Below are 26,824 nucleotides of genomic sequence, written 5' to 3' on the forward strand. Positions count from 1 at the left end.
AATGATGTAGAGCAGTATGTGCAAAATTGTATACCGTGTGCGCAGAGAGCAGATTTAAGTCATCAGAAAATTGAGTTACAGAGACTACCTGAAGCAGATCGTCCGTTCGCATTCATTGGATTAGACGTAATCGGGGCATTTAACAAGACCCAAGTGGGTAATCGATATGTATTAACAATATTAGATCATTTTTCCTGATACCTGGTAATGCTAGCTATTCCAGATCAGAAGGCAAGCACTGTTGCGCAAGCCTTAGTAAATAACTGGTTGCTGAAGTATGGTGTGCCTGATACTATAATTACAGATCAGGGTAGTAACTTTATGTCGGAGTTGATGAAGCAGTTATGCCGTTTATTGAAAGTTAAGAAATTGTGGACAAGCCCATTTCATCCTCAGTCGAATGGACTAACAGAACGGGTTCATAGGACGTTAGTTAAGATGATTAGTCGTTACATACATTCAGAACACACAGATTGGGACGTATATTTAAATCTGTTGACAAGCGCATATAACTCTAAAGTTCATACAGGAACAGGGCTCTCTCCGTATGAGGTAATTTATGGTCAGAAAATGCAATCATCATTTGATGTGCTCAAACCTCAGGTAGGTTCACAGGATGAGTCGGTGAAGAATTTCGCCAAGAAATTGAGAGAGATTTGGCAAAGGGTACGGTGTGCTAATACTAAAAGCTTTGGAGAATCAAGAGAGTATTGGGCAAAGAACAGGTAAACTGCCGCAATACAGAATTGGTCAATGGGTATTGTTGGCTAATCCTTATGTTCCGAAGGGTAAAACGAAGAAGTTTTTGATGAAATATTCTGGACCGTATCAGGTAAATGAAATAGTGTCTCCAGTGAACGTAAAGTTGCAGTTACCAACCAAGTTGTTAGTAGTTCATGTGAGTAGGATTAAGCCATTTAAGGGCGCAGTGGATGCGTTACCGCAGATTCCTCCAGCAGTAACGAAGGGTGTGAGGGTACCAAAGCTAAAAGAACAGCAGAGGAACGTTCCTTACGCCATTAGGTCTAGGGATAAGTAGATTAAGTTCCTCAGGGAGGAGCATGTCGTATTATTGTTATTAGGTAATAGGGTATGTGTAGTTTTTACTTGTCATTTGTGTGTTTTAGACGTGGTAAGGACAGGGAGCGATTGATACGGCTTCCTTTTCCTTCAGGTGCCATGCCAGGATGTGGCCCGGGAAACTTTTTGTCAGTCTGGTACTGCAACACTGTTGCAGAGGAGAGGTGATACAGGTGCAACCACTAGATAAGGGAATTTTGTTTGCAAGGCAATTAGATATGGCAATGTCTACAAAAGATTTGACAGACTGTTTCAGGGGAAGTGTTTTTATTTGTCCAGCAAAGGAGGCGGCAACCCACAATCATTCGTGGGAGATGCAGTTGTTCTTGGGGAATATGGGAACCTTAGAATGCGAAAAGAAGGTGTTACTTCCGATACCGAAATTTCATAAAGTTGGTGAACATTGGATTTACTCTGTGTTCGAACTAGAGACCGTAGTTGCCACTTGTTACAGAAATGGCAGATTGATAGACATATCAAAGCTTGAATTGCAGGGCAGTGGGTTATTGATTAATGGCACTGGATGTGAAATAGTGGGGAAGCATTATCACCTACCAGCTACTTTCACGGGTACAACAATGATTAACGTGACACAGCCTATCTTGTATTATCCAGAGGAACAACCTCACATATTGCCTCGCCAGAACCTAACGTTTATTAACGAGTCCTTGGATCCCACATTGTACAATCTTTATATAGTCCGATTATCTCAGAAAAAGAGCAGATCTCAGTTAATCAACTACTGCAGCACGTGCAGCATTATCGGGAGAAACGTAAGCAAAACACAATTATATTTGGTGTGTCAACGACTAACATAATCTTAGTTCTAGTGTTTATTTGCGCAACTTACTTTTGTATACGGAAAAAGATGTCTCATTCCGAAATAACAACCGTACATCAAATACGTATGGGATGGATCGGGAATAGTGGAACGTAACATAAATAGATAACCAATGATAAGATCGGAATCAGTATTAAGTGTAAACAGATTATTAGCGGATAAGAAAAGTTTGACAGTGTTGAAGGAGTAGTTGTAAGATACCTGTAGAGTACAAGGAAGTATGGCGTGCACAACCAGTAAGTCCAGAATTGTAAAATTCGGGACGAACTTTCTTAAAGGAGGGGGTTGGGGTTGTTTTCGGGAAGGAGACCAGACAGCGAGGTCATTGGTCTCATCGGATTAGGGAAGGACGGGGAAGGAAGTGCCCTTTGAGAGGAGCCATCCCGGCATTTGCCTGGAGCGATTTAGGGAAATCACGGAAAACCTAAATCAGGATGGCTGGACGCGGGATTGAACCGTTGTCCTCCCGAATGCGAGTCCAATGTCTAACCACTGCGCCACCTCGCTCGGTAAAGGAGGGGGATGTGTAGTGTCACGGAATAGTAAAGAGTTGGAAATGTTGAATATTGACAAAGTTTCGTTGCCTATGACGAGAGCCAGAGGCAGTAGGTTGGGCAAGAGCTAAGAGGATTGCACATATATCGGAATGTGTCGCCACGCAGGGGTAATGGCCTGGTTACAAACAACAGGTGAGAGAGAATCGCTTAGTATGCAGGTTTGTGTTACACGGAGACTTTCGTAGAGAGCAAGACAGAGGTATAGCGTCAGCTGTACTGCATTTCACAACTTCGCGTAAGTCTGTCGTAACAACACGTAACTCTGTCGCAAGAACACCTAAGGGGTGAGTACGACAGATGAATCTGCAGTATAAGTGGAACGAATGCGTTCATTACAAACTAGCATGACATCAGGACGTCGCTCGTGCTTCCTTTAAATATGCCAGCTTTGATAGCAACAAGGCACTCGCAGTTAGTGTGTACTGGGTCGCTGTGTAGCACTCAGCTCAGTGATCGACATGTTAATCTTTATTAAGGAGATGTTGCAGTAAGAGCGGCCCATCCAGCAGCAGACTTGAGGGGACAGTACCAGCTCTGGTCCTCTCTGCTGCCGCTCTCAATCATCAACCCAGGATTAGCAGACATCGCGGCAGACTCTCTTGCCGCCAATGCTGACCACATCAATGAGCTGTCGTCGAGATCGTGCGGGGCCTAGGCCCTGTGCATCCGCCGTCACAACCGGGTGAGCCGACGACGCTGGGGGACTGCAGCCCGTTCCGCCCGTCCACCGCGGACGTGCCACCAGGAGGAGCAGGAAAGAAGACAGGGTGGGATAGAGTACACTCCGCACTACGAGAACGCCTCTCGTGCCATGTTATGAATTAATAATGTTTCTTTGGCATTTCTGATGCTTCTACAGCCATTTCCTAGCATCCTGACAACTGGAGAGGTCACCGTTCGGCCATCCAGTCCACCGTAGGTGACCGGGACCACCGGGGCGCCTACACATCTAATAGGTGCTGCTCATGCATGGTTGTTTACATCTTTGGGTGGAGTTAGTGACATCTCTGAACAGTCAAAGGGACTGTGTCTGTGAAACAGTATCCACAGTCAATTTCTATCTTCAGGAGTTCTAGGAATCAGGGTGATGCTAAACTTTTTTTGGTGTGTGTATAAGACTTTACTTCATAGGAGAAGTCAGCCAACACCTAGGAATCTTTGTAGCACTTGCTTGGAATGGTTTCGGAGAGTCTCGTAAAACCTAAATCAGGATGACTAGATGGGGTAGACGAAACCATGTTCTCTTTGAACTACTTTAATTTTTGCTCCCTGAAAATTTGAGTGATTTGTAACAATGACTACGTAATCAAACATAATGAACTGATATCAATATAATAGAGGGAAACATTCCACGTGGGAAAAATATATCCAAAAACAAAGATGTTGTGACTTACCGAACGAAAGCGCTGGCAGGTCGATAGACACACAAACAAACACAAACACACACTCAAAATTCAAGCTTTCGCAACAAACTGTTGCCTCATCAGGAAAGAGGGAAGGAGAGGGAAAGACGAAAGGATGTGGGTTTTAAGGGAGAGGGTAAGGAGTCATTCCAATCCCGGGAGCGGAAAGACTTACCTTAGGGGGAAAAAAGGACAGGTATACACTCGCACACACACACATATCCATCCACACATATACAGACACAAGCAGACATATGAACTGATATATGAAAAATGTTGTCTACGATTTTCAATGAGATGCCTTATCCTAGACCTACACAGACCTAAAGTATTGTTGTTTGAACAAGAGTAGTTTAATATAATAAACGCCTTTAATTTGTTACATATTGAAAATGTATGTTGCAGAGAGCTGAAAATCTCACCAAGCCATTATCGCAAAGTAAAGTTCCTCCTGTGGTTGTTCAATGGATGCTGTTGCTTCTTTCGAACAAGTTAATGCTATCTAGCACAATAACTTGATAAAATGTTCACTGGTTTCAGTCTGTATCAGGTCACCACTAATACCACCTATCTTGATGTTACACGCCTCATGAATGATTGCTGTACGATTCTCGTTTGTGGGGGTCTGCACGATGGTCATATAGACAAACCTTGATTTTCAGTTCTTTGACTTGACGTTTTGGCGATTCTACACCATAAATTCATCACTTCTGCGAAAAACCCATAAGATCAATGCTAAAAATTCCCCAATTTTACATTCATTCCTACTAAGGTTTACCTCGATTCTAAGTTCTTATTTGACGTATCACTTGACTTTGTCCTGCTTTCTTCCTATTGACCTTTGATGTGACTGAATGAGTCATAAGTGGTACAAAAGACATAGTTCCCACCATGGACAGTGACAGAGTTAAGGGAATATTTTAAACCGTTGTGGAGAGGGGAGATATGAGATAAAAAAATGCCGATGTAATCCATGATCGGTGTTGCCAACACAATTTGCAACATTAAGCTTAACTGTGCAATTATGATACAACTACTGCTAGGTTGCCAGGGATAACAGAAAAACAAGACAATTTATGCAGTTTTCTGGACTGAGCCAATACGTGACGAAGGGTCCCAGCCACCACCTTATCTTGTGCCACATATAACTCCGTCTCATGTTTTTGCATGTAATTCAGCAACAATATTAATTGTCAACCTTCTAAATTCACAAGCTGCGACAGTGGCCTGTATATAGAATAAATTTCCTTTACTTAACGTCTATGGCCACATAATTTTGTGACCCTAGACATACAAGTAAAGGAAATTTCTTCTAAATCCAAACACTCAGTCTCAAAGAACATGCTCAGTCATAATCAAGAAAACATTGGCTATTTCCAACTAGTGAACACACTGGTTTGCGACTTGTTAAGTCACCCATCAGTCAGTGCAGCCACCACACCACACTAACATACACAGTAAAATGAGCTCACTTATTGGATATATGGAGAGGGTGAGTGGCTCTTCAACTACAGGAGTGCAGGTAGGGGGTGAAAGAATTTTGTGTAATTCTGAAAATATACTTTTTGTACAGATGATGTGCTATGACAGAGATGTCACACGAAATATAACAAGGGTTTTTGATAGCACTTTTGAAATACTTTCATGTTCAAATCTGACACAATAAAGTTACCAGAACTACATACACTACTCACGTACATACTTTGCACCACACACTGTAGATTGTAAAGATTGGCAGCAGTGACAGACGGCATGAAGCGAAACTGTAGCAACTGAGATTTCTTTCAAACTTACATTTTACGCAGTGTACAGAAATTCACTGAACCAACTTCTAACGAGTTTGTAACGTCAACTGGAAAGTAAACTCATTTTTTCACATTTGTGCTTCTCTCATCAAGCCTAAAATAACACTAACAGTGGTCAGCATGTTAAATGTGGCTCATAAGAAAAACATTAAACAGTAACAGCAATGGTGACAAAGTTTATCATTATGCAGATGTCTGCAATTATGCTTATGGTTTAGTCACTTAGCTGCTGTGATGTTTTTGGTGTAATTCAACATGTTCATCAATGTTTTTCTTTTTTTCTGAGCGAGCACAAAGGATGATCTCTCAAAAACATGTTTTGAATGTACAATTTGTAGTCATAGCACATCAAAAAATAACTCGCTTACCTTGTACCCAGATATCAATTTCAACCTTTTAATGACTTTTTCGTTGATCAGTGTTTTTTTAAGAACTGATGAAATTTATTACCACAAATCATCATATAAACATTATATTGTACATTTAATTTCCTCCACTTGGATTTTATACAAAGTATTGGAGACGAAGGCGATTCTTAATCATATATGCCAATTACATGTGTTTTTGCTCGTAATTTTGGGGTTTTAATAATTTCCTCGATTCTGCATTTTCCTCAATGAAAGAGTAAAATAGGGGCTTCACAGCGTATCCTCTATTACTTGAGCAAACACTGCACTATATTTCAATCTACTAGTGACCTAGCATTCGTCTAATACATCCTGCAAGTTACAATTGCCAAAACTCACAGCTAGAATCAAAAAATATAAAAGACTTTTTACATTCTGTAACAAAGTGTAGTAGTAGCAATAGCAGTAGCTTCTGGTGCAAAAATAAAGAAACACTTTACACCTAAGACCATTGCACTCCACTCAGAGCGAAAACATTATCTTATTTTATTCGGCAACATTCAAGAAATAAATGAACCAATATCTTTCATGGGAAATAGAAATGCCATCCAGAGGAGTTAAAGTAATATATATGACATTAGCAACTTTATAGTGCAGATTCAAGAACAAAAGTCAGAAATCCTGTCTCATCTGCACAGCACTTATTCCATAAAATTCCTATGCCTATGATAGCACACAGGAAAGTACCTGAAAACATTTTTATGTCTCAATTTTTTTTTTTACTTGTTGCTGAATTATGGTACAAATAATTTGAGAAAATGCACAGATCATGTATATACAACATGGTTCTGTAACATCTCTAATGATACCCTCTTTGCAATAATTATATTATTTTCACTACGTTATATATTTTGAATTTTTTCTCATCTTCACGATACACAACAATTCTGTTTAGTTTGTTGCCCAAACTCAATATATCACATCCTTAAAATGAAAAACCATTTTCACTACAATAATTTATTTACTTCAAAAGCAGTATCTCAAACACATGTTCTTACCTTTATATCAAGAAGAGATTTAAGTAAATCTATGTGAGGCAATACTAGTTCAGGAACGGATTCTGCTAGTTCTGCAATAAATTGGCCATATGTTTTTGCTACACCCACTCCAGCTGCAGGCTCCTCTGAATCTGCATCCACTTCAGTGTCTATCCTTGAGATTTCTTGGAGAATTTCATGGACAATGCGAGTACACTTGAATTCTTTGAATAATACAACCACACAGCGCACCATTGGACTCACCATATGTTCATGAATGTGTAACATCTGTGGAATGACAAAGGAATGTGCATATGAATATTTTAATAGTACACATCTACTCTTTCTTACACAACATTATACATGGTAAAGAACAGAAACAGAAGTAATCTAGAAAAACAAAATCTTTGCAGAGCAAATTTAGAACAGCCTATACTATGTTGGTTCTGTATGAGAAAGACTGAGTAATACACACTTTAATAATAATAATAATAATAATAATAATAATAATAACCTCTATCAACACGGGGCCTAAGAGCTCCAAGGTTGTTTGCAGCAACCTAGGATAATTGAAGAGTGACAGAGTAACATATCTTAAAGAAAACGTAGTTCTGCTGGTGTAGCTGCCAGTACTACATAAGTGTCACTTGACAGGGTTATGGCGAAGACCTCAACAGCAGTGAAGGCAGAAAAAATGGACTTTGGAATGGTAGAACTGGCGAAAGAGGCAGCCCGTTTTCCAGTGCTAAATTTGGTTTAGTTTGGGAATTCAGAGATGACCCTGGATTTCCTGCTCTATTATTTACAACTTCAAATTACAAAATAGAAAATTCATATAATGGATATACTATCTCAGGTTGTAATTCTGATGAAGAAATCACCAACGCACCTCTTAATGCACGGGAATCTGGGATTCTCAGGAATCACAACATTTGCACTGAAAACAAGAAATGGAATACACTAAAATGCCTTCTAAGTACAAGTTCAAGAAGATTTACCACTTTGTAACACTAAATGTAAATTCCCTTCTGAAGATAGAATAATAGGAGGAATTGGATTACTTCTACAGAAGAGGCATATACAAATTTTAGAAATTCAAGAAACTAGATTCTTAGATGAGAATATGTTTGATACACATTACAGAATATATAAAGGGAAACCAGCAGTAAGAATGGAGGCAAACCAATGTTTGGAGCAACATTTTATGTAAATAATAATAATAATAATAATAATAATAATAATAACCAACAATAGAGCATAACAGATTTTAAGTCAAAACCAGGAAGAAAGCCTATTATTAAAAGTGCAAGAAAAAGTGCTGTTCCATTATAAACTGTCATGAAAATCTAATAAAACTGTAGAAAATAAATCAATTTTGGGATCTTTTAAAATCTGAAATCTACAATGTACCTAAAAATAGTGTTAAAACATGATTTTTCAGTTTTCCCTGGCATTTTTGTTGACTGAACAGTCTATGGGTATACTGCCAGTTCACAATGTCCAGTGGGCACAATGTTGCGCAATCAAAACATGTCGCCATCATTATATGCACTGATGTACTGACCTCCTGGGGATGCACGGCCAACTTATATCCCTCCCCCGAACTCCTAGCAATCCATGCCAGAGGGTGCATGTCGGCACAGCTGTGGAGCACAATTGCATTTATGTCTCTTGCTGGTGATGCCCGGCGGAATGCCCAGCTTGCTGTAGCGTGGGTGTAGCTATCTGTCAACCCTGGCTGCCAGAACACTACAGTTCCACTCGACAAGACTGTTCCCGGTGAATATTTTGATGGCCTCGCTAATGATACTGTCCCAGTATTTCAAAGTTTGTGCTAAAATCATGGTACATTTGTATTTCATTGCACGAGTCTTGGTCAAACAGTGCTCTGTGACTGCTGACTTGTTGGGGTACATTAGCCGAGCGTGCCGCTGATGTTCTCAGCATCCGTCTTTGATAGTGTGCACTGTGTGTCCAATATATGTCTAGCCGCATTGGCAGAGAATCTGATATTTCCCAGCCTTCCACGCCAAAGTCATTTCTGATGCTCTTCAATAATGCTTGTGTCTTATTGGGTGGGCAAACGACAGTTTTCATTTGGTGCTTTTTCAGTATGTACCCAACTTTTCCTGAGTGTGCTGGTGTATGGTAAAAAGGCAGTGGCTACTTCTTTCCCCATGTCTACGTCCATTTCAACAGGTTGTACTACAATGGAGGAGTGCATAGCATGCCTAATCTGCCATTACCAGTAACCATTTTTTTCAGAACACATTTCTGATGTGTTCCAGTTCCTGGGGAAGCCTTTTCATCTGAGATGGCATACACCCTGTGCACTAGTATTTTTTATGCCCCATTCCTCTGCACAGGGTAGTGGCAGCTGTCTGCAAGCAAGCACAGGTCAGTGTGCATTTTCTTTTGATAGAAACTGTGGCATCAGCTCTTCTCTCGACTATGGCATCAAGGAATGGTAATGATCTTTCTATCTGTCTCCATAGTGAATTTGATGTTGGGATGAATGGATTTTAGGGTAAGTCATGGAGTCTGCCGTCTTCCATGGGGCCAGATGATGAACCTATCACCAATACAACAGAAAAAGCAAATCAGTTTCCATTTGGATGACTTCAGTGCTTCCTCCTCAAAGTGATACAAAGTCACAACCACTGGGAAGAGTGGGCTTTCAATGCAACTCCCTCTGTTGATTCATAGTATTCTCCATTAAATAAAAAAATTGTGGCGTCAGGAAGTGCCTGAAAAGGACGGTGATCTTCCTGACAAATTAGTTTAAGTGACTCTTGCAGAAGCAGCCTAGTGCAAAGCAAAAATGGTGTCAAAGTTCACCAGGATATCTGAGCCCTTCAACCTCAAGTTGTTGAGGCATTTTACAAAATCTACAGAATTACACACATGATGCGGACATTTGCCCATGTAAGGGCTTAGAAAGTCTTTCAGGTATTTTGCCAGCAAATGTGCAGACACCTGATTTAGCTGATAATGGGTGTAACAGGACCCCATCTTTGTGGACCTTAGGGAGTCTGTTAAGTACTGGCGGTAGATATTTTTGTGTTAATTCCTTGATGACATCTTTGGTAAATCCTCCAAGTCATTGAGAAGTGCCCTGGTCTTGTTCACCTTCCTGATGGGTCATCATCAATCTTCCTGATCATCTGGAAGGCTCTGCATATTCATAGTATAGTTTTTGTGGGAGAGAAAGAAAAGAGTGCTGTCTTTGTCTGCAGGTAAGGGAACAATCTACAGGCTGTCTCTCAGGTCCAAAATGGCTGCCCTCTCTCTGTTGGAAATGTTTGACTTGATAGAATTAGTTCATGTCAAAGCATAAAATGTTTCACAACATACTTATTCAGTTGCTTCAGGCAATAAATGCATGCTGACCTGTTCATCTGAGCCAGTGAGACGTAAAAGTTTTTTTATGTTTGATGTCCCATAGTCTTCCTGTGCAGTAGCGGCTGTCATCCAGTAACACCATTAATCCAGTCCCAGGGACAGGAATTAAAATGATTGGCCAGTTATAAAAGTAGTTTAAATAGTTCCTAGTAGTTGTCCTCATGGCTCCAGAGGGTAGAGTGAATCCTTTCATGTACCAAGGAAAGGCTAGCTGGCTTCTTGATCCTCCTGGCTACTGCTAAATCAATGTGATGTACCATCTTCACAAAAGTTGCTACGGAATCTCTTCATGAATGTAATCTTAATAATTGGGGCACCCTGGCAGGTGTCACAGGCCATAGATGCCAATGCAATAGCCTCTGCAGCCACCCCGAATGGCACCATAAGTTGGGGATTTCACTGAAAACAGTTTGTGGGCGAGTGGGAGGGAAATAAGTCAACTGTGGACCCCCAGGAGTTCCGTAAGTCTGTGCAGCTGATGACGGTAACATTTCTGAACACTGAAAAATTGTGCCTATCAGGGATTAAGAAATGGTAGTACACCTGTGGACTGTACGATCAATGTCAAAGTACTTCTTGGCAACTTCATTATGCAAGAGATGAAGGAAAAGAAGTTTAAGAATACTGTATGTGAATATCCAGCATACTTCAGAAAACTGAAATGATGAAAGATTGAGCTATATATGCCACCTGTTCCTATTAACACTGACGTCCACATATTTTAGGAAACTACAACAAAAAGCCAAAACTTGGATATCTTCAAGTTCAAACCCAGGGAAATTCCAATTAGACTAACAAAGCAGTATTCAATAGCATACCCAGGAAATTATGAATGTTCAGTGATCAGAAATGGAGAATCAGATTCAAATCATTATCTACCAAAAGTTAGAAGTTTTCCCCTGTCTAAAACAAGAAAGAAAACCCTAAAAATACTCAGATACAACTCCGTAGGACCAAATTACAACATAAAACAAATGAAACTTTTAGAGACGAAATGGAGACAAAGTGATTGGCACAAACTCCAAGTATTAATTACTATAGCACCAGAAAAACACGAGGATTGGTCAAAATTAAAGAAAGGAGATGGTGGATTGAAGAGCGTGAAGAAGCATTACAACAAAGAGGGGAAAAATGGGGTTGTTAAAAAAAAAAGAACATCTGTAACAAGCCAGACAACTAACACAACAAACATCAATAATAATCTGAAAAATCAACTCCGCCAAAGCCGGTCCCAAGCCCGGTTGAAAAAGGAGGAGGGGGAGGAGTAACAACCTCGTTAAAAAACCTTGGTTCACCTGGCCCGGGTGATAGTACCTCGTAAGGGTCCCTTGCCAGGGTAACGGTGAAGACCTCAACGGCAGTGAAGGCGGAGATGAAGATCATCGGAACGGCGGAACTGGCGGAAAAGGTGAAGATTAACCAACGGTCCAGAAGGCGGAAGAAGACACTGTATGTCCTAACGGCTTTTGGAGCGGAAGAGTTATCTTCAATCAGCAGCGTCTGTACTTCAGAGAAGCGGCTGCGAAAGGCGTCTGTACTCCAGAGGAGCGGCCTGAATTAACTTCTTAGTGTAGCGAACTAAGTCTTAGTGGAAGGAGGTGTATACCTCTGGAAACAACAGCTTTAACCAAGTATCAGAAATGGAAGGTGCAATGAGAAAGTTTCCTCCCCGTGGTGGTAATACCACCGAAGCTGGGCATTCGGATCCGGGGGCCCAGCATCATTGCGCAACAGACCAGTCGGAGGGTCCTAGGATCCCTAACGCTAAACATAGGAACAGACATCAAACGTTCATAGGAACACTGAACTGAACTCAATGCTGAGAACAGGTAAACAAAAAGAACTGACAAAACTAATGGATGAACACAAACTAAAAGTTCTGGCTATACAAGAAACAAGATACCCAGATGAGGATACAGTACAGGCAGACCAGTACAGGATTTATAAAGGGAAACCAGCACAGATAGTAAAGAATACAAAAGGTCTTCGGGTATATGGCACAGCATTTGTGATACATAACTCATTCTCTACTAAGGTACTAGAATTTAAATCTAAATCACCAAGAATATCATTGATAACATTCAGAAATAAAAATAAAAAGTACACACTTATAAATGCCCATGCACCAATAAATAAAGACAACCAACAAAATCCAGAGAAAGTGCAGACATTTTGGGAGGAACTGGAAGAAACAATAGGGAAGATCCCTGAGCAACACACTACAATTCTGTTAGGAGACTTTAATGCACAAATTGGAAGAAACGAATTATCAAAAAGCACAGGGAGGTTTACAGCACACACTAAAACTAACATGAATGGCCAGAGATTAGTAGAGTTTTGTGAGAAATTCAAATTGAACATTATGACAACTAAATTCCAGAAGAATCCCAAAAAACAAACAACATGGAAATCACCGAACAAATTACTTGGCGAGTTCCAGATTGATCACGTGACAATAAGTTATGATAACTCAAGGGACATTCAAGATGTACAGGTGGTGAAAGGGGCCAACTTTGATTCTGACCATTATCTGACCAAAATTAAGATGAAATTAACACCAGAAAGAAGTCACAAGAGTGACGAAACAAAAATAGCCAAATATAGAGTACAGGACTTAATGCTCAATCAGCAAGTCTTAGACGACTACAAGGAAAAGACAGATAAAATCAAAAGTCACAAATGGGAAGAAATTGCAACCTCAATACGAGACGTAACAGAACAAACAATTTTACTAACCAAAAAGAAAAAGCATCCCTGGTGGAATGAGGTCTGTGAGAAAGCACTACAGAAAAGAGCCAGAACTTGGGAGAAATACAACTCAACCAAAAGGCCAACTGACTGGGAGCAGTTCAAAACGCAAAGACGTGAAACGACGAAAATCATTAAAAGTGAACGAAGGAAATATGACACACAACAAATACAGAAAATACAAGATGAATTTTCTAAGAACAATACACGCAATTTCTTTCAAACATTCAGAACTACAATAACAAGATATAAACCACCGACACTCTGCTTCAAAGATGAAAAAGGAAATCTGATCACCAGCGTGGAACAAAATTGCCAACACCTAGCGAACTACTTTGAAACGCTGCTAAGCTGCAAAAGACCTGATGAAACCTTGACATTTGAGATGCCTAAGAATAAGCTACCAGACTCTGAACCACCTAATAAAGAAGAAATTAAAGAGATCTTGAAAGGATTGAAAAACAATAAAGCATCTGGTAAAGATTCGTTAGTAGCGGAACTACTGAAATACACAGGAGAAAACTTAATAAATAATTTCGAGGCGCTGTTTGAAGAGATTTGGAATACAGAGAAGATTCCGGAGGAATGGAAGACAGCATTGATTCATCCGTTACATAAGAAGGGTGCCAAGACAAATGCAAATAACTACAGAGGTATCTCATTGTTATCAGTGGCCTATAAGATCCTATCCAAGGCACTACAAAACAGGATTGAAAATCAAGTAGAGAAAGAACTGGGTGAATATCAGGCTGGGTTTAGAAAAGGAAGATCATGCAGTGAACAGATTTTCAGTCTACTCTCCATAATACAACTTCGCGCACGCACATCGAAAAATCTAGTAATTACATTCATAGACTTCAAAAAAGCATATGATTCTATTGATAGACCAACCCTGATTAACACATTAGAAGAATTTGGGATTGATGATAAAAGCAGAAGTCTAATCCAGGAAACCCTTACGGGAACAAAATCGCAAGTGAAGTTTTTGGGTAGATTGTCACAACCGTTTGTAATTGTAACAGGTGTTAGACAAGGGGATGGGCTCTCCCCACTGTTGTTTAACATTGTCCTTGAAAAAGTGGTCAGGGAATGGAGAAAGAAGATGGCAGAAGCTGGAGTGAAAAATGGGATAACGTTAGGAAGAAATAAAACAAAAATTGAATGTCTGGCATTTGCTGATGACATGGCAATATTGGCAGATGACATCGAAACAGCAAAGATTCAGATAGAAATGCTGCATGAGATCGCTGAGAAGACAGGTCTACAAATATCGTATGAAAAGACAGAACTGATGATACAGGACAAAACAGACCCAACACAGACATTGCAAACTAAATATGGAATAATTAAGAGAGTTCATAAATTTAAGTATCTAGGGGAATGGATTACACCGACAGGGTTACCAAATGTTTCACTACAGGAAAGAGCAATAAAGATGGAAACGGCGTACCAGCTATGCCGAAATGTATTCAATAAAAAGTCGATCTCCATCAATGCCAAGCTCAGGCACTACAATGCGGTAATAAAACCAGGAAGTTTGTATGCGATTGAATGCATCCCACTGAACAGAAAACGTCTGTTGGAGAAATTGGAAATAAAAGAGAGAAAAATACTGAGAAAGATCTTAGGACCTAAAAAGGATGGACAAGATTATAAATTGCGATCCAATAAAGAGTTATACGAGAAAATTGAAAAACTGACAACATCCTTTAAAAAGAGAAGACTGAGTTTCTATGGGCATGTCAAAAGAATGGCACCAGAAAGAACGGCAAAGAAAATCCTGGAATACATGGAAAGCAGAAAGACACAAATTAACTGGCTGAAAGAAGTAAAAGAAGACATTGCAGAAATGAACATTATACCAGAGACAGTTTACAACAGAATGGAATATAGGAATGCCATCAACAAAATACAGGGATTCAAAGACCGAACGCAATCAAAGAAGACGGGAACAACCTGGTCGCAAGAACGTAAAGAAGCCCACTCAGAAAAAATGAAGAAGTACTGGGAAGAACGCAAGAAAAAGCACAAGAAATGACTGATGCTTAGCGTAGTCCAAAGTTCACTGTAACGAATAATAATAATAATAATCTGAAAAATCAGAACCTTTGAAAAATCTCAGCTTATCTAAATAAAACAAAATTTCACAAAAATAATAGCTGAAATTTTAGCCAAACCTTTAAACATGTACTGCACTTAAGGGGTACAAAGCACCAAGTATTTATTTCAATGATTTAATAACACAGAAACTTGCAAAATATTTGCAAAATTTTTTGACAGGCTCTTAAACTGTCCAGTTCCAACAGTTAAATTAGTTTTTTCAACAATACCAGAAGATCTCGAGGAAGAATTCCCACTAACAGAGCTATAACTTTACAAAGCCAGCAAGACACTCAAAAACAACAAAGTAGTTTATAGAAAGATTATCGAAATGGTCACAACCAAAGAATGTAAGTGATCTATACTTGCTTTATGAGAACTATGGAAACTCAAGATTGTAAGAAAAGGATAGATTGCTACTCACGGTAAAAATGACACATTAAGTTACAGATAAGCACATCTAAAAAGACAAGAATTTTGATCCAAGCTGAAAGAGATGGTGGTCATGTGTGCGTGAGGTGTACTCCCTTGTTTGAATGAATGTGTGTGTGTTTCTCTTTCTTAATCGGATGAAGGCTGTGGACCAAAGGCAATGTGCAGGTGTCTTTCTTCCTGCCTGTCTGCAACTTAATGTGTCCTCTTTACAGCAATTAGTATTTTATCTTGTCCTTACATTTTGAGAACTGTCACACATCAAGAAAGTAAAGAAACAGGACAGTGAAGTTTTCTAAATCTGAACGGAACACCATTGCTCCAGTGCAAGAAAGTATTAACACGAGGCAGCCGCTAGGCGTAAACAATTTGACATAGTCAACCACTGGAGTGCGGCATCGATTCTGCTGCGTACGAGTGCAAGAGGAAAACTGTTAAACCAATGTACACCAAAATGCCTTTGTTACTCTCATAACATTAAGTAAAAAATGATAAAGAGGAAACAGCATCATGTATCACAGGTTTGATAGGGCAGTTAAGACACTGAAACAAATGGTAAAGCAAATGTTGCAGAATGAAAGACCACTGACAACTCAAAGAGTGGAACTGATATGGTCATGACAAATGACATCAAAAAGCAAGGCCTACCCTTGATGCATAAATACTCCACCTCGATAAGCTACGGTCAGTCGATCAGTAGGATCGATGGCACTCATGTCATTCGCACTCAATTCTGTGATTACTGTGTTCTGACATCTTGCGTACGAGATTGTTCCAGTACCGGTCATACTCCTGCCACTTTTTGAGCATAATCTGTAGACAAAGATGATAGAAGACAGCCTCCAGTAACTGCTGCCACTGTTGGGTAGTCCAGTAGCCTCCAATACCATTCAAACCTAGGGCACAAACCACTCTATATTCCAGTGTATCTTGGGGCAAACGGCTTACCAATACAGGGGTGAGGATCAGGCACCTGACACTGAGAACCATCTGATGGGGTAACACTGACAGCGACTTGAGAGGAACTGAATATTTGCAGAACAGCATGCGAGACAACACAAGTGCGCTGTGGCAACTGCCATCTCCACACACAGCTTCCAACAGGGTGTGCCTTCCACACCAAAAACGGCAACCCACTTACTAGAAGCAACCGGCCTGGACAGAGGGAACTACGTTAGCCTGAGCCAGATGCTGGGTTCAGGAGATTCTTCATCAGCTTGGTAAACCAACAGCCATTGCAGAAGATAAAGGAATGAGTTGTATATGGAGAAATAAATCGAGTAATATTTAATTCTGTTTTATTGTGTCTAGCAACCCTGCACAGGTTCCTCGGCCTTCATCCTGGTACAACAAAAGAGGCTTCCAGCCCAGGAACTGGTGACCCACAACAGAATATTTGGTAAAAATAAAAGATTCCAGAATTGTGGAAACTAGGATTAACCCACCCAGTATATAAAAAGGGAGACAAACAAGAGGTCAACAGTTATAAGAGGAGTGTAACTTCTGCCCGTGGCAAACAAAATATCAGAACAGTCTTGATCAAAGTCCAAGGAACTTTAGACAAACAACTGGGAGAATATCAGAGATTTTTGAAAGGGAAGATCCTGTGCAGAAAAGATATTAACAAAAACAAATAATTCATCACATATTAATCATATAGTATCATTTATCAATTTCAAGAAAATGGTTGATTAGATAGACAGAGAAACAATAGATAAAATCAGAGTAGTTTGTATTAAATCAAATTTATATTTACTAATTTGTGAAACTCTAGCAATACAATATATAAATTTAAAGTTACAGGAGAAGTATCTTGAGCATTTGAAATGAAAACTGGTGTTAGACAAGGGTACAGCTTGTCACCTCTACAATTTAACAGCATTTTAAAAACTCTAAGATGCTGGAATTTTGAGCTAAAAGCAACAAAACTGAACCAAGGAAAACAAATTGAATTAAGGTACACTGTTCAGGTTTTGCAGACGATTCTGCAACACTTTCAGAAAAATCTGACAAAAGCAATTACTGCACTCAAATCTCCAGGAAAAAAAAAAAAACATAACTGGTCTCAAGATTTCTCTTGGAATAAATAAATAAATAAAAAACCCTCATGATAAATAATTAAAAAATACACCAAAATACTTTAGAACATAAATAAGTAAGAGAGTGAGTAAATTTAAATTTCTTTGAGAAATTTATAGCAGAATGGATCACGAAAAAAAGAGTAAGATGAAAAGAGCATATGGTTTGACAAAAAATACCTACACCAAGATGTGCATATCTGTAAAACAAAACTAAAACACTATGAAGAGAAGTTGAAGGATTAACAGAAAAACAGGAATCAACTGGCAAAGAGAGGAACTGAAAATGTTACATGATCCTAGTTGGTCAATATTGAGATAAAATAATAATAAACCTGTATCAACAAAGTCTTCTGCTTACAAGGGAAGAAACAAGAAAAATGAGAGCCCTTGAGTTTCCCACTGAAAAACATCTCGAATGGGAAACAAAGCTCACTGATCTGACAAACACATTATGGACACTGGCTGTAGAATATATAGAGATGAATGTCACAGGACGGAATGAAAGTGAATAACAGTGTAAAACCAGTCATGATATGGAACATGAAAAATGCTCTAATTATGAAACAGATAGTTGAATCTGCACAGTAAGAAGGAAGGAGAGAACTATTATAATATTTGAAAAAGAATTTAACTGTCACTACCCATTCCCCAACCCTATAATTCTATGAAGTACATTGGAAAGCTGAAATGGAAGGCACAATTTGATTTTGATCAGGGATGTGAGTTGCACAAATAGTAATGTTGTACCCACATCTGAAATAGAGCCAGAGCAGTGTAATTAAGAATTTAGCAAGGAACTGAAACAAAACTCATCCCTCAAGCACATTAATAATCCTTGGCACATGCTTATAAGAATAAAGAAGAAAAACCATGGTCTGATCCTCCATACACAACCACATTTTGCCTCAGCAAAGACAGGGATAGAAACTGGTAGTGATTTTCTCAAAGGTACTATATCGGCATTTGCCTCAAGTGTTTTACGAAAACTACAGGGAATCTACATCTGAAATAATCTTAAAAAACAGTCATCCATTGGCCCTGAAGGACACCCCCAAGAGCAGATTAATATTATGTGATCCCAGATCCCTATGATTTCATATTCACCAGTCCTATTTACAGAAAATTTAAAGAGTCAGAAATCATAATACGTAGAAAACTGAAGAATTTCTTCCAAATATGGGAAAAGGAGCTCTTTCTTTTACTGTGTAAGACTGTAGAAGGTTTTCTAATTTCACTGGTGAATGGGTAGTATATACAAATTATGAAATATCATAGTTACCCTTTTTTGACATATTGTGGTTAGTAAAAATTACAAACCATTTTATTGACGAAGTATTCACTTAAAAAAGTTGACACTATACTAGTTCTTAACTTATGAAATTTATGGATTGCCTACATTCTGATAATATAAGGAGAAATAAAATAAACAAAAAGAAATGATTTACATTAATTTTTATCTTCAGATTTTTTGCTTGCTATTTCAGCCCATTGACTGTGGTATCACTGTTTTTATTCATAATATTAATAGCACAGAAGAAATGGCTGCAACTGGGCACCAATAATATTTATAATTTTGGTTGCCACAAATATTTAGTTGTTGCTTCTGAATCTGTCTCCCCCCCCCCCCCCCAAATACATAGTGTATTTTGTATCTATATTAATGTGAGAATGTGACTGCCATATTTACCCAATCATAAGACAAAGTTTTTGCTCAAATTCTCATTTGAAAAATACATGGCCACCTTATATTCACAGACTAAACCACTGCTGCTGAGGTCAAAATTTTTAACATTGTTTAATAGAGTATATACGAGTCATCTTACATTTAAAGATGAAGCTTTGGGTATTGAGGACAAGAGCAGGTTTATTTTGAAGCATTCAGAAGGGCAGGGATAGGCAAATGATACTCTCATTCGATCAAGCTCAAGATTTCCCAGTACACTGAAATGCTCATTACAGTACTGACACTACTTGAACCATTATGTGACATTTGAATAGTGCAGTGATAGTGCAAGGTATATGTGAGAAACTATGAACTAGTCCCTACAACCCATTGCTCTGCTAAAAATGTGACAGTTTTGTGTAACAGAAGGAAATAGCATTAGATTCTATCACCTTACAAACTCTTGTTATATGTGAACAGGTTTGCATTCAAAGTTCTTATACAGGTATGGATACCATATACAAACATTAATGTTGTTTTTTAAATTAACATTCAAAAACAAAAATGTTGTTCTTCAGAAAACATTTAATTCTGAACCCAGACTCCTATTTCATTAGGTTATGAGAGACCATATTGATTTACTATGTGGGTTGCAAATGGGAAATTTGGTCACTGTTCATGTATTGGAATACCAGGTAAAATGCAACCAGCTTTTAATCAGTTTAGAACATGGTGGTGACACTCAAATTAAACAAAAAGGAAAATTAGTCCAGAATGAACTGTTTAACAAACAAAGTAAATTAGACAGGTAAGATTCGTCATGGAGACAGTACCAACAGACTTCAGTAGATCACAGGATGAATGAAAGTTGGACTGAATTGTGATCCCGATCCTTTGTTTATGTATAGTTACAGCTGTTACATATGACTTACATCCTACAAGATACTGCAATTCATGTTTCACAGTTGCTCAAGCATAGCACTAAGCAAGGATTGGACGGGAACAGTGTCACCAGCTTGGCTGAAAATTTAGAACGAGTGTGGGTAGGTGAGTAATACGAGGTGTGGCTAGAAAAAAACCGGACTAGTACTGGTGAAACAATAAAACGAATGCAATAAGGCTGAAAGTCGCGTGGCCTGTCACGTGACTCTCGCTCCGCCTACTGCTCGAGTTTCATCTGCCTCCTGCACTCAGTCTGCCCGTGGCGTCTGTTTTAAGTAGTTGACGTTTTGTCTGTGCGTCAGAAAATGTTGAGTGTACAGAAAGAACAGTGTGTTAACATCAAATTTTGTTTCAAACTAGGAAAATCTGCAAGTGAAACGTTTGTAATGTTACAACAAGTGTACGGTGATGATTGTTTATCGCGAACACAAGTGTTTGAGTGGTTTAAATGATTTAAAGATGGCCGCGAAGACACCAGTGATGACACTCGCACTGGCAGACCATTGTCAGCAAAAACTGATGCAAACATTGAAAAAATCGGTAAACTTGTTCGACACTTTCCTTGTCAACTCCTGTTAACTCAGACACTGCTCTGATTTTTAAACGGCGATCTTGTCGAACAAGTTTACCGATTTTTTCAATGTTTGCATCAGTTTTTGCTGACAATGGTCTGCCAGTGCGAGTGTCATCACTGGTGTCTTCGCGGCCATCTTTAAATCGTTTAAACCACTCAAACACTTGTGTTCGCGATAAACAATCATCACCGTACACTTGTTGTAACATTACAAACGTTTCACTTGCAGATTTTCCTAGTTTGAAACAAAATTTGATGTTAACACGCTGTTCTTTCTGTACACTCAACATTTTCCGACGCACAGACAAAACGTCAACTACTTAAAACAGACGCCACGGGCAGACTGAGTGCAGGAGGCAGATGAAACTCGAGCAGTAGGCGGAGCGAGAGTCACGTGACAGGCCACGCGACTTTCAGCCTTATTGCATTCGTTTTATTGTTTCACCAGTACTAGTCCGGTTTTTTTCTAGCCACACCTCGTAAGTGGGCAGCAAATTACATTGTGTTACCAACCAAAGAATCTGCACCCCATACTTTGGCTTTTTTATGAACATCTACCACATTTAAACTGCAGTCTGTCTGAATTCCTTTGCAGTTGGAATTGAGCTGACTATATAACATAGGACAAATACTTAACAACAGCATTCATTGCTGCAAGAGATGGTATAAGTCTAGACAGCAATGCTGCAATGCTGTTGACACTCATGCCGCTATGTATGACCGGCACAAAAGGGAATGTGTCAGCAGTTGGTTTTATGCAGCCAATGAGAGAGCAACAGTCACACGATATGTTTGGAGGCAAGAGACACTGTAATATTCTCATGTCGGTATAAGATATGAAATTCAGTATATATTCAGGGGGGAGGGAGGAAACTGTGTTATCAGGTCCCAACATAACCACAACCTCAGCAATTGCATCATATTCAGAAGAGACTGTCAAATATTTGTGTCAATGAAGACAGAAATTTCACAGCTGTGCTATTAGGATGATGATGATGATTAAAAATAGAGATTGCACATATCAGGATTAGTAAGCAAAAAACATTGAAAAGAAAATGCTATTAAATTAATGTATACGATTTCTAATTCCATGTTTAATTTTTCTTTGTATTAGCAAAATGCTAGCAAAGGACCACGAATTACTGTAAACCATTTCTATTTCTTCATTTTATTTCTCTTTGTATTATCAAAATGCAGTTAAGCTTAGAATAGGTATAATGTTACATTTTTAGGCCGAAGCTTTGTCAATATAACAGTTTGTAATTTTGATTACTCGGAATATGTTAAAAATAAATTTTTCTGAATATAATATTTTCCTTCACCTTTTGCTTTGAAATGTACCATCTGCCCACTGAGGAAAAAGGGACAAGTGGAGACAAACTTTTTTTCAACTTAGCACATTTATTTCTAATTCACCGAGTTAAATTTATATGGAATAAGCACAAATAGCATTAAGCAATACAGTGGAAATTCACTGTTAAAGCCGTGTACACATAGTTTCTACAATTTGCTTGTCTTTTGTTAATGTATACACTGGTATACTTCGTATTTCTGAAGTATCTCCTCGATTGGACATACAGAACACTACAAAAGAACAAACTTATATTCAATCTTCTCTGATAACTTCATGTTCTTTACATTTCACTTAACTGATCCACATTACATTTAATTTCAGCTTTTGCACTCCCACTTTCAGATTCTGTTGAACTGAACTGATTTTAGGACCCCAAACCACAACATTTACGTGATTGTGAAGTTTGCATAAGCACACTCAATAAATATACAGACAAAATAGACTATAAACATAAATATAATTAAACTATTATTAAACATTACATTCACATAATTCTTCCAGCTTTAGACTCGACTCAGTGTGGTAGCTTATCAAATAACCTAACAAATCTGGACATGAAGATGTCCAGTCACAGTACAAAAACCGAAGTCTTTGTTATGCCATTATAACATTGTTTATTATAGCTAGGCCCATCATATTTTAGAGTGAAACAAGAGAAGCTTTTCTTAATGTATAACAGACACTGGAATATGTATATATATGGCAAGGTCATAATGCTGAACCTAATAAATAAATCTCTACAATGAATTCTAGCTGAGACCTTGCAGATCAGCCTTAAAGCTTTTTTCTGAGCTATAAATAAGCATTGGGAATAGCAGTTATTTCCTACAAGACTGTCCCAAATGTCAGATGAGAGGAGCTTCCCTACCACATTTGGACTTCTGACATTTCAGTTTCCAACTCATAAAATGTTACCCTTTATGTTGATTTTCAAACTTTTTCTACTGGTCATCTTCCCTTTGGCAATCCTTTCTCCTGAATACCTGAACGGTGGGACTATTTCAGAATCTTTTGCTAACTAAAGAAAACATTCCCTGTTGAAGTGTATTAGATGTCTTTAACACAGCACTTTCCATTCATTTTTTCATCATCTTACCTTTGATCATTACTGATTCTTCTGCCTTTAGGGGCAGTTTCACATTGGAAGAGCAAGAGGGTATCCTGAATCTCTATCCACTCATCCACTCTTCCATTGACTACTGACATGGCCACTGGCAGAATGTGGACAACTTCCCACACCGAAAGTCTTCAACCCCCATAGCTGATAATTTTTATTCAGTGCCTAAGCAGTGGTTGGGACTGAAACTGGGATCCAAGAACTTGGGATTAATAGTCAAAGACGCTATCCTTAGACCAATATCCCCCCCCCCAATGTAACTTATTTTCGGATTGCTTTCTGTATAATGTACTTCCACTTACATGTTAACAATTACAGTGATTGTTGTACTTGAAAGAACTGACTTCATTTACTTGGAAACCTACACCTTGCCTTTCTTATATTATACATCTAAGTTGACACTTTAGGTTGTTTTATAATGTCCTGCAACAATATACACTACTGAAAGTTAAGACCTTACAGGCTGTTAGGCTAAATCGTGTTCCTTTTGAATTTCTTCTTACACAATCGATGTTTCGATTCCTTTGCTGGGATCTTCTAGTGTTCCTCGTTAACTGATAATCCCATCACAGGGGTTGATTGTGTAAGAAGAAATAGTAGAGGAATATGACACACCATAACACTCTAGAAGATTTAACGTTCAGTGTCAAAGGCCATGACTTACATAATGTAAACCAACTTTTGTATGCCTCAAACTTTTTCATCGTGTAACGGTGGGATGCCAACAATCCGTAGTAGTCACAGATTAATAATTAAGAAAGACACAATGTATCTCTGCTGCTTAAGATCACACGAGTGGCGGATGGTTGGTTTGTGAGATTGAAGGGACCAGACAATTAGGGCCATTGGTCCCTTTTTCCATGAACTTGAATCGCACCGAGTGACAGTGGTTGGCCGGAAAAAAAAGAGAGAGAGAGAGAGAGAGAGAGAGAGAGAGAGAGAGAGAGAGAGAGAGAGAGAGGAGGAAAGGTCAAACACCAAGAAACGCACTAAAAACCCCACTAACATCGTAGGCCAAAGGCCAGACTCAACACAAAAAAGGACAAACACTTAGATCAAGCGATAAAAACCCCTGCACGAATAAAACTCAAAACTAAATCTTCCATCGCAACGTTGTCAGATAAAACTGCAGGAGTGTCTCAGGCAGTGCAAACGTCTGCCTGAACGGAGTTAAAAGCGGGCAGTCCAACAAGATGTGGACCACAGCCAAAGCTGACCCACAGCGACATGAAGGTGGGTCTTCGTGGCGCAATACATAGCTGTGCGTTATCTAGGTGTGGCAAATTCGCAGCTGGCAGAGGACAACAGAGTCCTTGCGAGAGACCCGCACGGAGGAGCGCCACGCACTGGTAGCCTCCTTGATGGCCCGAAGTTTGTTGGGTGAAGGCAGGACGTGCCATTCTTCACCCCAGGTGCGAAGTACCTTCTGCCACAAAACTGACCTGAGGTCACTCTCCGAAAGGCCAATCTCCAAGGCTGGTGCGGCGACAGCCTGTTTTGGCCAGCGTGTCAACACATTCATTTCCCAGGATGTCTACATGACCCAGGGTCCACACAGAGACCACAGAGCGGCCGCAACGGGCAAGAGTATGGAGGGACTCCTGGATAGCCATCAGCAGACGAGAGTGAGGGAAACACTGGTTGATAGCTCGTAAACCGCTCAGGGAGTCACTACAGAAAACAAAGGACTCACCTGAGCAGGAGCGGATATACTCTAGGGTGCGAGAGATGGCAACCAGTTTGGCAATGAAAACACTGCAGCCAGCTGGCAATGAGTGTTGTTCATAATGATCCCCTAGAGTAAGAGCATAACTGACACAACCAGCACCCATCGAACCGTCAGCCTCGAAATGCGGCAAGGATTGAACGAAAGCAGCTGCGGAGACCCTCAGGAGGGACTGAGTCCTTCAGGCCCTGTGCAAAATCGAGCCAAAGGCACGAGTGGGGCACACACCACAGGGGTATAAGCAGAGGGGCCCGGAGAAGAGGTGGAAGACGGAAAACCTCAAGCCCAGATAGAAGAGCTCGTGACGCGAACTGCAATTGTACACCCTGACCGAAGCTGCCGTTCTGGAAGATGGACGACTGAATAAGGGAACAGGAGACGATAATTGGGATGCCCGGGCGAGCTACAAACATGTGTAGCATAAGCGGCCAGTGATTGCTGGCACCAGAACCGCAATGGAGGGACACCTGCCTCCACAAGTATGCTGTTGACATGGATTTTATGGGAAGCTCCAGTGGCGAGTCAGATCCTGCTGTGGAGGATGGGGTCCAGCAACTGCAATGCGGAAGGGGATGTCGAACCACAAGCCAGGCTCCCATAATCTAGATGGGACTGAATTAACGCCTGGTACAGCCGTAGAAGGGTAGACCAATTGGCACCCCAGCAACGAAGAGCGTTAAGATGCCGCCAGCACGTTTGTTTAAGCTGCCGAATATGAGGCAGCCAAGTCAACCAGGTATCGAAAACCAATCCCAAAAACCGATGCATCTCCACCACAGCAAGAGGTTCGCAGTCAAGATAAAGCCATGGTTCAGGGTGAACAGTGCGTCGCCGGCAGAAATGCATAACGCAGGTCTTGGCAGCCGAATACTGAAAGCCACGCACAACAGCCCAAGACTGCGCCTTCCGGATAGCGCCCTGCATGTGCCGGTCAGTAGCTGCAATGCCCGTGGAGCTACAGTATCGGCAGAAGTCGTCAGCATACAAAGGAAGATGAGACAGACGTTCCCACTGCTGCAGTGAGTCCATTAATTGCAATCAAAAAGAGGCAGACACTTAAGTCAGATACTTGCAGTACCCCATTCTCCGGAACTCGGGAGTACTTATGCCACTGTCGGGCGTCATCCTTCCCACTTGTGGAACCCTGGGAAGGGAGGGACCCAAGGGACCCCTTGCGAGCGAGAGGAGTCAAAGAAGTTGGATGCTTCTCCGGCTTAGAAGCGGGGACGGACGTCCCCAATGGGTAGGGGGGTGTTGCTCCTGAGGTAGGTGGCGCAGGAGCAACAGAGTGGGTAGTGCCCCCCATGGGCAAGGGGGCATGTGGAGTTGTACAGCTCAGTGAGCCGACTGGAATTCGCTAAACTGATGGGGCTATCACGGTTGTCGTAGCGGCGGTATATGAAGAAGTCATGCGCACAGGACGAAGTCGTTCATATTTCCTCTTAGCCTCAGATAGGTCAGCCAGTCCAGGGTCTTACATTCCATGATTTTCCACTCTTTCTGCAAGATCCTGCAGTCTGGCGAGCAAGGTGAATGATCCTCTCCACAGTTGACACCGATGGGAGGCGGGGCACATGGAGTAGTGGGACGTGATGGGCATCCGCAATCTCAATAT

General features: G+C 40.1%; 1 protein-coding gene across 1 annotated transcript in view; it reads right to left on the reverse strand.

Annotated features, from left to right (window-relative positions):
- Positions 1 to 26,824, reverse strand: part of LOC126261751 (condensin complex subunit 1) — a 207,456-nt gene that overhangs the window by 157,711 nt on the left and 22,921 nt on the right. The window contains exon 6 of the mRNA XM_049958566.1: positions 7,092 to 7,358. Coding sequence (XP_049814523.1) covers positions 7,092 to 7,358 — 267 coding nt within the window. The remainder of the gene's footprint in view (positions 1 to 7,091; positions 7,359 to 26,824) is intronic.

Source organism: Schistocerca nitens, chromosome 1, assembly GCF_023898315.1.
Source record: "Schistocerca nitens isolate TAMUIC-IGC-003100 chromosome 1, iqSchNite1.1, whole genome shotgun sequence".
Lineage (NCBI taxonomy): Eukaryota > Metazoa > Arthropoda > Insecta > Orthoptera > Acrididae > Schistocerca > Schistocerca nitens.